Consider the following 13,565-nt stretch of genomic DNA (forward strand, 5'->3'; position numbering starts at 1 on the left):
TGCAATGTACTCTTCTAGTGCAATGGTCTTTTCTATCCCTTCCTCTCCACTATCCCATTGCTATCAGCAAGGCTTGCAGGAGGGCACTACTGTGGTGGCTCCAAGCCTCGAACCTCCATACGGGCCGTCCCTTCTGCACCTCTCCCCACGGTGACCACGGACGCTTCCCGCCTCAGGTGGGGGGGGGCATTATTCGGGCAGGACAGTCCAAGGCATGTGGAACGATACAGAGACCTCCCTGCATATCAACATTCTGGAGATGAGAGTGGTGCTGTTTGCGTTGCAAGCACTTCAGGATCTCCTCCCCATAGGAACGATTGCAATTCAGTCGGACAACATGTCGGTGGTCTGGTACATCAACAAACAGGGGGGAACCAGATCTTACCCTCTATGCCATGAAGCCATGAGAGTGTGGGAATGGGCGATCTCCTCCAACCGCTTTCTGATTGCAGCGCACATTCCGGGGAGGACCAACATCCTAGCAGACAAGCTCAGTCGCACCCTTCTTACCCCTGCAGTGGTCTCTCAATCCACTAGTAGCGAAGCAGATATTCGCAACATGGGGGCAACCCTGCTGCGATCTTTTTGCGTCTCCATCAAACACCAAATGTGGCAATTTCTTCGCTCTAATCCCCCCTCCAGGGGAAACTCCAGGAGACGCTCTGGTGCATGCTTGGCCACCCGGTCTACTCTATGCCTATCCTCCTCTACCACTAATGCTACAGCTCTTACAGAAAGCCTCATGGTTGGGGAGCAGGATGATCCTCATTGCCCCATTCTGGCCTCGGCAAATTTGGTTCCCTTACCTGTGGTCTCACCTTGTGAATCACCCTTGGATTCTAGATCCCACTCCGGATCTCATCTCCCATCCGTCGAACTTACCGACCCCAAACCTGGACAATCTGAAACTGACAGCTTGGTTGCTCCAGTTCCACTCCTAGTTAGGACTCCCAGTATCTCTTCACCAGTCAAAGCTATCCTCGTGGCAGCGCATAAGCCCTCCACCAGGAAAGTGTATCACAGTAAATGGAAACGTTTTTCCATCTGGGCGGAGCATCATGATCTAGATCCCTTTACGGCTCCTCTTCCATCTATATTAGACTTCCTAACTGAACTCTTTCAGGAAGGTGCTAGTTGTTCAACTGTCAAAGTGCAATTGGCAGCCATATCACATTACCATGTGGGACATGATACAGGGCCTTTGATGTCGGCCAAATTGTGTAAAACCTTTCTTAAGGTCACCTTTTTACTTAGACCCCCTGTAAAGGAAGCCGTGCCACCCTGGGATCTTACACTAGTTCTTCAAGCCTTGACTGCTCCACCCTTTGAACCCGCTGCTTCAGTAGATCTCAAATTCTTGTCATGGAAAACAGCATTCCTTGTAGCCATCACTTCAGCAAAAAGAGTGTCGGAGCTTCAAGCTCTCTCGGTGAAGCCTCCTTACCTGATCTTTCACCCAGATAGAGTGTACCTCAGGATCAATCCCTCTTTTCATCCCAAAATAGCATCAGAAACCAACATAAATCAATCCATAAATTTACCGGTCTTCTTCCCTAAATATCAGAATAAGGGAGAGTACAAGCTGCACTCATTAGATGTTCATAGGCAGCTTCGTTTTTATACTCATAGGACAGCTGGCCATAGACAATCCGATCAGCTGTTCGTTTCCTTTGCCAAATTTAACTTGGGGAAAGCTATCTCAAAAGTATCTTTATCACGCTGGATTTCTCAATGTATCCTATTGGCGTATCAAGCCTCGGGTAGACCCGCACCCGAAGGAGTTCATGCTCATTCCACCCGCTCCATTTCTACCTCTGCGGCCTTCAAGTCTAGAGTTCCATTGGATGATATTTGTTCTGCAGCCACTTGGGCTTCATCTCATACCTTTATTAACCACTACAAACTAGACGTGCTTTCTAGAGGGAGAGCATCCTTTGTCTCTGCGGTGCTTCGTAATATCCTTCCATGATGGCCACCCAAGGTGCAGGTAGCTGGGGACTCCGTCCCACAGGTTGCTGACAAATGAACTTCCTACTTCAGATTTAGAAGTTATGTACTCACCATAACATTCCATCTGAGTAGGTAGTTTCATTTGTCTGCAACCATCCCTCCTCCTTCCCCCTGGCCTTCTTCGGATCTACTGGTAGTTGGATACCATTTTGTTGGGTATATATTGAGGGGCAAACTCGATCTGAGGTCATGGAGGTTTAGCAGGGGATTATGGGTGAAGGGAGGAGCTAGGAGCTCGGATCCATTAGCTTGAAACAAGTTGCCGGCTTGGATCCGATATCGGATTCAAGACCCACAGGTTGCAGACAAATGAAACTACCTACTCAGATGGAACGTTATGGTGAGTACATAACTTCTAATTACACCAATTGGACGTTCATAGGCAATTACGTTTTTATTTGGACAGGACTAAGCAAACAAGAAAATCGACCAACTCTTCCTGTCCTATGCTGAGGGCAAACAGGGCCTGCCAGTTTCTAAAGTAACCTTATCCAGGTGGTTGTCCTCTATTATTACTTTGATTTATCAGCTGAGACATAAAGAACTCCCTACTAAACCTAAAGGTCATTCCACCAGAGCGTTAGCTACTTCGGTAGCTTTTCAAGCTAGACTACCAATGGAATCTATTTGTGCTGCAGCCACATGGGCCACTCCTCATACCTTCATTTCACATTGTAAGCTGGATATGGTCTCTAGGAGTAGAGCTAATTTTGGTTCCACTGTGCTCAAGAGTCTGTTCCGATGAGCCACCCAGCACTAAGGTGCTAGGGACGCTGTCCCAACCAGCAAGAATGAAGGCGAGATAGACAACTTAACATTAAGAAGTTATGTACCTACCATAACGTTCCATGTTAGTTGTCTTCTTCTCGCCTTCTTTCTTGCGTCCCACCCTCCATCCCCCTAGCCTGGACAGACCGAAAAGAGTCCCTTTTTGAGGCCTTCTTCCTCCGCCTGAGTCTTATCTGGGTTATGTCCTCCTCTGTTTTAGTACTGTAGGTAAACCTTGTATTTTGAACAGGTGTCCTTAAAATTTTTTCTATGGTGTTAGCTCTGCCAAACAAGATCTGGGTATCTAGCGCCAAGCATTTTGGGTTAAGGGGAGGCCTCGAGCCAGTAAATAGCTCTCAAGCTTTAGTAGATGGCCGAGTTGGAGCCGAGGATCGGCTCCGAACCCAACCAGCAAGAAGGAAGGCGAGAAGACAACTAACATGGAACGTTATGGTAGGTACATAACTTCTTATTTCCTTACAAAAGTTTAGGTAGACTGTCTCTAGTAAACTTTCTTAGACTGTTACACAGTATTAAATTTGCTCGATGTAACCTTTCTAGTGAGTGGTTACTGCATCATGTTCTTTGTCCCATTCACCAGATTTTAGTTTCGTAAGGGATTCCATGAGTTGCCTGCTTCTGAGATCAGCTTAATATGTCCCTACTTGTGTGCCTGTGCTTCACAGTTTTTGATAGAATTATGTGATGGTCAGTTTGAAATGGATATAGAGATTATACCTGACTTGATCGAAAAGAAGTCTGGAGTAAGAGTTTGGGATGTTGATAAAAGTTGGATATTTCATCTTATATGACCTTTTCTCAGTTAACAGTAGTGCCAGCATATTCAGTTGAACGTTATCACAACTTCTCATGTGGTCTTTTCTGTGCTAATAATTTAAGATCACCTTTCATGTGGCTTTTTTTTTCAGTAAGGTGCAAACTTATTGAGAATTACAATGTTATCATAACTTATAATTTAGTCTTTACTATGTAGTACTGAAAAATCTGCAGAACTTCAGGTCAAGTAAGAAACAGTGCAGGTGCAGTAGCATGAAAATGGTCTTTTCTGAGCATATTGCCTCATAGTTTCATTGTGTTGTGTTATGTTACTTTTGTTTTTCAATACTCCACTGTATGTTACAAACGTCATGTTTTTAATATTAGGGATTTAAGGAACAGGATTCCATTTTCTGATCTGTTCTTCTTTATTTACAGCAAAGAGAGACAGAATTTGAAGAAAGTCTGGGAAAAGGAGATGAGCCAGTGGTAAGAATTGTATTTGCTGCTGTTTGATACAGCTACATGTTACATACCAGTTGCAATTTTGGAAAACTTCTGATTCCTTCTTATTGAATAAATGTTAACAGATATTTAATCTTCATCAGTTTGGATATTTCAGTTTGTTTAAGGTACATACTTTTCAGTATTGCTAGTTTAGACATGTCTTCATTTTTTGATGTTTTAAAAATGTCTGCAGTTATTGTCTCTTGTTGTGTGTCATTGTACTTTCATTGCTTTTGCATTACCACAGGCTCCTTGGATCTTACATCTGGAGTACTGTTCAGTGGGTATGTCTGATTTGGATACCTTTACCTTCTGTTTTTAGTCAGGCTGCTTTTCTAAGAAGTTGCTACACATGGGAATATACAGGCCCTCCTTCTGTCATGTTATATCCCATCCTCGGCATGAGAGCCTAGCTCCCCCCTCTTAGCCTTCTGATTCTTTCTTGCCACTCTCATAATTGAGACGTCATTAACTGCTACAAGAAAGTTTTAATTTTCAGACTTCAGATATTTTTATTGAAATGTTTTGTTTTGTTTTTTTTAAATATGATTAATTATATCAAAGTGAAATAAAAAATAAATATTTTAGGTTAATAGAAAAAAATCATATAAAAAAAGAACATCACACCAACAAAACCAACTATTTACATGGGCGCCTAAACTAACAAACACAGTTTGTCTTTAATAAATGAGTTAAGTTCATACAATATGTCAGTCACTTCTCTCTAATATTTCCACAACTTTTTGCCAAGATGTAATAGGAGGTGATCCTTTCCATTCTCTTCTTAATGGTTAATTCCATTTGAGAAACCGCAAACACCATGTTTTTGAAGTCTTTAAATGTTGGAGATGACTCGCTCTTCCAATTAATTGTAATTATCTTGCGAGCAATAGCTAGAAGTGTCCATAAAAGTCAAAATTGTGATCTAAAAATGCATGGTGGTATAGGTGCATTAAACAAAATTAAAGATTTAGATAGCTGGAAGGTATCATTAAATACTGTTTGTAAAAAATAATTTATTTTATTCCAAAAAGTTTAAGCAAGTAGCGATCAAAAGACAGATGTTGCCAATTGGCCTTTAACTTCCATTTTGTACCTCCAACATCCTATTTCTTGCTTAAACATTAACTCACTTTTATGAGGTGTTATAAAAGTTGTATGAAGAAATTTCCATGAAAATAACCTCCATTGAATTGACAGGGAAGTTTGATGAGAGTATACAAGTATTAATCTTTTATCATTATTATTAGGAACATTATTAATTACTTTATAATAATCCCCAAATTTTTCTCTGCAATATATTTTTGTACTTTTAACTGTTTTATAAATATTTGACAAATATATTTTTCTTTGAACAATATGATTTCCTAAAACAGATGTTCTGTAAACCTAGGAACTTTTTGCCTAGTGGTTGGATTCATTAACTCTAATCTGCTTATAACATATTGTCGCAGATCCTATACTACTAACCAGATGTTGCTATCTAAATTAAATTTATTGTTAACTTGTTGCATTGTTAAAAGTCTGTCAGTTAGTATCTATTGATGCCAATATATTAAATCCTTTTCTTTTAAATTTTGATTGTAGCTACATCAAAGGTGTTAATTTTATTCTTAGCACAGGCAATAGGAAATAGCATAAATGCCATTGCTTTAATATCAGAATTTTTACTTGGATAGTTACTGAACACTTTAATGTTTCAGACATAAATTTAGACATTATATGCTTGTTATTATTATTGGCTATACATTCTCTCACGATCCAAAGAACATTAATAGATACCATATCTGTGTGTTGAGGCGACACTGAATGACTTGAATTTAACTAGATGCTTTATTGCAGTTGTTTCCATATAGCTGAATATGTAGTATTTAAAAATAAAGATATTGTCGTTATGATAGATGACAGTACATAGATCTCAACAATATCAGGAAGATTTATGCCCCCCCACCTCCCAGTCACTTATGTGGTGATTAATAGCTAGTCTGGGTTTGTTAGGATGCCATAAGAAATTTAGCATTATTTTATTAAATTGATTTATATGTTTTTTTAGAAGGGAAAATAGAGGTGGCTTGTAGAAGATATAATATTTTTGGAAAAGTCATCATTTTAATTATATAAAGTCTATCCTCTATAGTAAAAAAGAATTTGTTCCATTTTTGTATGAGTATTTAAATGTTTTAATATATTATAATTAGTGATATTTATTTCATTCATTGGTTAATGTAATCTCTAGATATTTGATTTATCAAGAGGTATATATTGAAAAAAAATTGTTTAAATCTTTTTTATCAGAATTTGTAAGCAACAACTTTGTTTTACCTTCATTAAATGTAAGGCCAGTAAAGTTCTGAAAAAAAAATCAATTGACTTCAATAATGCTATTCATGATTTATCACTGACATTTAGGGTTATTAAGATGTTATCAGCAAAGAGCTGAATCTTTTAATCCCAGAAGTGTCATAGTCAGCAAAGCAGGCAGTAAAACCAGTGGAAAATAACTTTATTAAAATAGGGGATTAATAGTTTACTATTTGTGTTGTTCATGTTGCACATTCTTTTGGTTAAAAGAGCTGAATCTTCATTTCTCGTGTGTTCCTAATTTGTATACCTTTAATATTCAAACTTATCATGATATAGATTGCGAAGGGTTCTGTGACCAAAGCAAACAATAGTGGGGATGAAGGACGACCCTACCTTTAGTTATTGTTATAGTGGTAGAAAGACATGAACCAGTCTTAACATAGGCTGAAGAATTTTCAGAAAGCGATTTTATTAACTGTGCAAACTTATGTGAACAAACATTCTTTTAGGGCTAATATTGAGTAATTCCAATTAACTGAATCAAATGCATTGTTTATATATAGACTCACCAGGGTCATATTTCTTTTTTTTGAGAGTTATATAATCAATGAATGTAAGGATTCTTTTAATACTGCCAAAAGTAGTTCTACCATATATGAAACCAGTTTGGTCCTCATCTATTAACAAATAAAGAAACTGTTTAATCCTGTCATTGTGAATTACCATAAATATTTCATAATCAATATTTAATAGAGATAATAGGTCTATAAGAAGAACATTCATTTGCACTTTCTCTGATTTCATAATTTGAGATATTACTGTATATTTCCAAGGAACCCACGGTGGTGGTGCTGCAGTAGCGTTGTCGCCTCACAGTAAGACGCTGTCCGGTTCAATTCTCAGCTAGAGCGTCTTCTGCGTGGAGACATGCGTGAATGGGCGTAACTTCGTTGAAGGTTGTGCATCAGGGCTGGTAACTCGGCATGTAAAAATCAACTATCAATCATTAGCGGACCGGAGTTCCGCTGTGGCGACCCTTAACCGGGAAAAATCCGAAAGACACAACAACAACTTTATATTTCCAAGAAGGAGGTTTATCAAAACCTTCCATTACTAAATTAAACACGTTTAATAATAGTACTGAAGTTTCTTTGGTTAGTAATATGAGCATTTCTGGAATAATATTGTCTGTACCAGGAGCTTTATTAAGTTTTAATTTATTAATATGAGGTTTAAGCTCATTCATTATTATTTATCAATTAATTTTATATGTTGTTCTAATAACTTAGTTTTGATATTTTCCTTCAAAAAAGATCTTATTCTGTTTAAAGGTTCTACTTTTATACTTTGCGAATTAATATTATAGAAATGTATTTTAAAGGCTTCCAATATTCCTCCTAAATCTGATACTTTTTTATTGGTGCCTGTAATATGTATTTATTTTATCTGATTTAACTTTATTATCTTTTTAGTTCTGTTAGCTGTTCTTTTCTGATATCTAGGATTCATTGAATAAGAACTACAATTAATCGTCTCTAGATGTGTCATGTTTTTATGATGCAATATTTCTAAATATTTTTTATTTAACTCTTCCAATTCATTAGTTAAGTGTTTCTTCCCTTTTTGAATGTTAAGTTTTATCTTATCAATATTTGTAAGTCCAGTAAATTTTTATTCCATTGTCTTCTCTTGTTAATATACCATGTTAGAGTGTTGCCATATAAATATCGCTTCAGTGAGTCCCATACATATACTTTTGAAGAATCTTCAGTGTAGTTAATTTCTAAAAACATTTAAATTTCTTTAATATAAAACTCCTTAAAATCTTTTAATTGTGTTATATAAGACGATTGGATGGGAGAAAGGAAGTTCACCCCGGGGATCACGTCATTCGCCGTGCTAGACAGGGGTCCAGGGAAGTAAATCGTGTGGGAAGAAATAGCCAGGGAATTGTTATGGCAAGGCTTGTATAGGCCCTAGGGCCGATAGCCTAGTACCAACCTATGAACCTATAAGAACGTGTTTAGTAATAGCTAACTTTTGACTTTAGTTTACTTCTAAATCAAATGTAATGGCATTGTGGTCTGAAATTGGACATGTAACTACTTTAACTTTGTCTAACTTTATAGCCAAGTTCCTTGATTTATATACTCCATCAGTTCTTGAATGAGTGCCATGATGATAAGAGTAGTATGTAAAAAAACAAGGAATCCAAATTAGCATATTTGTTTATATCCACTATATAAAACATGTCAGTGAAGTCAGATAAAGCCCTAGATGTTGCTGTTTTCTATGTGTATTTACAGTGTTTGTATCACTGTCGTTCAGTATACAGTTAAAATCCCCAGCAAGTATTACATTTCCTTTAGAATGTTGAGTAATGTCTTCCATCTGCTGCTTAACTACTTTAAGTCATAGGCCAGGTATTCAATAAAGATTCACTAGAGTGTATAGTTTTCTATTTATCTCTAATGTTACCATACAAAGCATTGCTGACTTATCTTGCTAAGCATTTAAAATCTTGGACATTAAAGTGAAATTTTTCCAAAGAGTCTTTTTTTATGATGTGAGCTATCTAAGACTGTATAATTGCTAAAATTTAATCTGTCTAACTCTTCTTGTAAAAGATGTTTTTCCTGTAAGAATATAATCTATGCATTAAAGATTTTCAAAATTTGAATTAGACTTCCCCTTTTACTGCTATTGTTTAAGCTATTAACATTAATGGAAATACATTTCATACATAAGCTATTATTTACAAAGTTTTTAGCCATTTATTTGTAATTTTACCAGAGAGAATGAAAAAATTACTAGAGAGAGTGACTTGATTTCATCCAATAAAGCAATAGTTCTATAAGTTGCAGACACCCAATAAGAAAGAAAAAAGAAATAATAGATCAACATTTTATTAAAAAAATAATCTGTACAATCAATGGGAGGAAAAGTACCCCACCCTTGAATAGCTAAGCTATTCAAGCATGCCCTCTAATAACCCTATCCAAGTCATCTCTTAGTCTGAAAAGAAAGTTTCAATTCTCAACAGCCAGGAAACTTAAGCTTAGAAAAAGTGTTGCTATTCGATCAGGAGCCAAGACTCAGACTAGTGTTGTCTTTGCTTCTTATGAGAGGAGCAGAATGTGAAGTAGTGCAATAAGAGCTATAGAATTTCAAACCCTGGCTCTAAAAGACACAGGAGAGGCAAACGTTTGACTTGCTTTGCCTGGTGCAAGCAACAGTGGTAGGATCCGTCAAGTCTTATGCTGAGCATAAGCAGAAAGAAAAACATGCAGGTATCCCATTCACCTAAGCCTATCTTTAAGACAGCCTCAGAGTCCCTGGGTTTTACAGCCTCTTTCTTTACTCAAGAAGGCTCAAGTTTATGCCTAGCATCATCTCAGCATCTGTTTTGGTATGTGTAAACAGTGCTCTTCCCCAAATTAAATGGCCAGAGAGCACTGTGACAGCTGGATGCTTCTGGGGGGCACATTCTCATGATTTCCTTGATAATAGCTTCACAGATGCATTCAGAACAGAGGAGAAGACTCTTCGATCCAGATCTATCAGGGTTCAGTAACTATCAAGGCATCCTACTTTAAGGATTATTGGACAGATCCTTGACATCAGACATTTTTTTGATGGATCTTACAGGTGTAGGAATGCATTCTTAGGTAATTGCATCTGCATCAGCCCAAACATTTAAATGTTCCTGTGTTGCTTTTGGCATCACATCTCTGATAGCTAGTGTTTTGTCACTTAGCACCCAGTATTTGCCCCTTATGGATGACTTCCATATCCATGCCAGCCGATGGTTCATGATCTTGCCTAGACTGGTACTGAGGCAGGGAGAATTTCTTCCAGTCTGCCTCAGAGTTCTTTGGAATGAGTGTTAGACAACTCGGAGGCCTTTACCTGTGCAATGGACAATGTCAGTTAAACTGCCTCCAAGATGGCCTCTACTTTGGAGAAACATTCAAACTTCTGATGTTCATCATTGGCTCGTCTCTGGTCCCTGTTCCTTCTCCCAGGAAATGTGTCAGTTAGCCTGTGGAAGAGGTGGAGGAAGAGTGGCCTACAGCTATATCCAATCTATGGATGCTCTGTTTAAGGATGCAGTTTATGCAGCCTGAAAAGATGCACACTTCTTCTTCAGATGGCAAGAAGGTCTATGCTCTGTAAAAGCCCTTGGTTAAGTAGAGTGTGATATTTTTGAGACATTCTGTTTGCACTGTTTGCAGCATATTTTTCAGAGAGGGGAATCGTTTGCTACCTTGCTTGCCAATTAAGAAGTCTAAAATCTTGGACTATGTGGGCAAGAATGTTTTTTTTTCCTCTGCACTTTGGGACTTGGGTATCTCAGCTTCTTCTTTCTGCTGTCTAAGTGCCTGACCTTCTTGCGGATCAGGCAGTAGAAAAGGCTCCAGCCCTTCCTGAATCTGGATGAGCTGGTCGGGACCCTTTTGTGATGGCCTCCACAACTGGCTGTCTTGTAGCACACTGTAATTTTGATTGCCTTGATATGTTAGGTAAAGAATCGAGCTTAGACACTTGCTTGTGCAGGATGACCTGGTTAAGTTAGAGCTCAGGCTGGCTGTTCTACATGTTCTTTCACTGGGAATTTGTCTTTGCTTGTAAGACCACCAGAAGATGAATCATGCCCTCGCTTCTGCAGATTTTTATAAATCCCCCTAGCCCCTGTTTCTATATTCATGCCAGCCTGACAAGTAAAGGAGATTTGTCAGACATCAGACATTACCTCCAGCTGTGCTTGCCTTTCCTAGGAGGATATCTCCACCACCTTATCAGCAACAACCCTGATTGCAGTCAGTGCCAGAGAGTAAGCTTTCTGAGTTTGCCACAACTTGGAGGACCATCTTACAAGATTAGTAGATGATGATTATGTCCATAGGTGGCTTCATCTTAGATCTGTTAGGTCCTTTGTCAGAAATAACTCTTCCTGGAGGGCCAACTACCTCTATAGAGCTCTTGGGACAAACACAGTCTTACCCATTAGGGATATTCTAGAGGCTGCCCTTCCTTTAAAATGAAGCCAAGGGCTGAACTTGTTGCCTTTTCATAGTCCTGCAAGAGATAGGAAAGTTCCATCCTGTCGGGATTTCATTGAGTACAATTCAGTATGTTAAGATCTTGAATAGTCTTATTGCGTTATACCTGTGATGTTGCAGACACATTGATGTTGTTGTTGGACATGATGGATTCCTTTTGGTCGCAACACTGTCTGAATTCAGTAGTCAGTTTGCTGTTGGAGGGGACTATTTTCATTAAAAATTGCTGCTGTTTGCTGTCTGTTCTTCATTGTTCTTCATGCAAAGTGTTTATCAGACTGCTAGCAATTGTCAGAGTTCTTGCAGGTGGTTAGAATATTTATCAGCTGCATCAAAGCCTGAAACATCTGTATTGCTGGGTGAAAAGGACATCCAGCTGTAGGAACAGTGGCATTGTTCAGAACTAATTACATGATGGTCATTTTGTCTTTTCTCTCTGGAGACACTGAAGTGTCTAACTTAGCTCTTGGAGAGGATTAATCAGCTTCTTGCCAAAGTGATGATAGAAACAATTTTATTTCCCCAGATTAGGGCACTGCGGTGTTACTTGAGATTCATCTTCTTTCCCCAGAAGACTGAGATCCCTTGACTTATTTTGTACTTAAAAAAAGCTAAATTGCTTCAACCAATTCAAGAAAGTTAAAGCCACTTTCTCTGAGTGCAGTTTCTCTATTGGAGGAGTGGAGCTTGGTATTCATCATAGTGATTGCTGCTGCAGTCATATTCTGTGTGGTGGGATTTTTGCTGCAGGTGGACACCTGTTCCAACAGGAATTCCGGAGCAGGACTAACATACCCTTCCCAGACACCAAATTGCCTCTCACAACCAGGAATTCAGCCTCAAGAAAGAGTGCAATCCATGCCAGAAAGTGATACCAGCAAGCCTGGTGTTTGGAGTGTCTTATTTCCCTGCTGCCTTGTATCAAGTGAACTTGAACTTGGGGATCCTACTCTGGCTAAGCCAGGACACCCAACAGTCACTACAGACTCCTCAGATGTAGCTCATTGAGGGGAGTACTCAGGAAAAATGAAGATCCAAGGAACCTGGGACAAACCTTAGAAGAAAAAAATGCATCAGTATCAAAGAGGTGATGGGATTAATTTTGCTCATAAAAGCCTTCAAACAGACTTGATAGCCAGAAACCCTGCATATCCTAAAAGACAATACTGCCATACTGTGGGATGTCAGGAAGCAAATGTAAACTTTCACCTCTTATGCATGCTGGCAGGCTAGCTATGGAGGCATTGTACTTAGCCTGGGATTCAGGTATCAAAATCAAAATAGACGTTATTGTCATTTAGGACTACACAAGTGCAGCCTAAACAGAATTCCAAGTATCAACTCACCAGAGAGTACATAGGAAGCAAGGATAACGGGAATAACAGTATAACATTTCAATTTTAAAAAGATGTGTTCAAAAGTATGATCGTCAAGACTTATGTCCCTCTCAGAACATTCTAGAAGACCATTTGAGTAGAATTGAGGCAGACCTTCATGAAAAGATGTTGAACAGGGGCATATTTCTGAATAGGCTGCGCAGGTGAGGGCTTGCCACAAGTAAACCTTTTTGCTTCACCAGAAAACAGCACAGAAGCACTTGCACCAGTACATCAGACACAGGGCCCTGGCAGCAGATGCCTTCTCAATATAATGCTGAGATCTTCTGTATGCCTTTCTTCCATTCCATTTTCTCCCCAGGTTAACACAGAACATGGAGGAAGCCAGGCTAAAGTGCTACCTTTAGTTCCCTTTAGGCTGAGGTAGCGCTGACTATTTATCATTAATAGGTATTGTAAGGACAAAGCCTGTTCTGCTGCCCCACTGTCCGGACTTCTTGACACAAAACAAGGGATGATTTCTGTGTGCAACCTGAAGACCCTAAGGCTGACAGCTTGGATGATCTATTGTCTGTTTTCTGAGGATATGTTTTCTGTTGCAGTGGATATAAAAAGTGTACACACCCCAGTTAAAATGCCAGGTTTTTGTGATATAAAAAATGAGACCACAATAAATAATTTCAAAACTTTTCCCACATATAATGTGACCTATAACTTGTACAGTTCAATTGAAAAATAAACAAATCTGTTAGGGAGAATAATATAAAAAATAGGAAAAAGTACAATAAGCTGGTTGCAT

At 38.7% G+C, this 13,565-nt stretch overlaps 1 protein-coding gene across 1 annotated transcript in view; it reads left to right on the forward strand.

Moving 5' to 3' along the window:
* WDR3 (WD repeat domain 3) overlaps positions 1-13,565 on the forward strand; it is a gene marked incomplete at its 5' end in the record, with an annotated part of 1,037,507 nt that overhangs the window by 747,547 nt on the left and 276,395 nt on the right. The window contains 1 exon segment of the mRNA XM_044071482.1: positions 3,994-4,044. Within this exon segment, the coding sequence (XP_043927417.1) occupies positions 3,994-4,044 (51 nt within the window).

Source organism: Protopterus annectens, chromosome 5.part0 (genome assembly GCF_019279795.1).
Source record: "Protopterus annectens isolate FY-2018-M chromosome 5.part0, PAN1.0, whole genome shotgun sequence".
Taxonomy (NCBI): Eukaryota; Metazoa; Chordata; order Ceratodontiformes; family Protopteridae; genus Protopterus; species Protopterus annectens.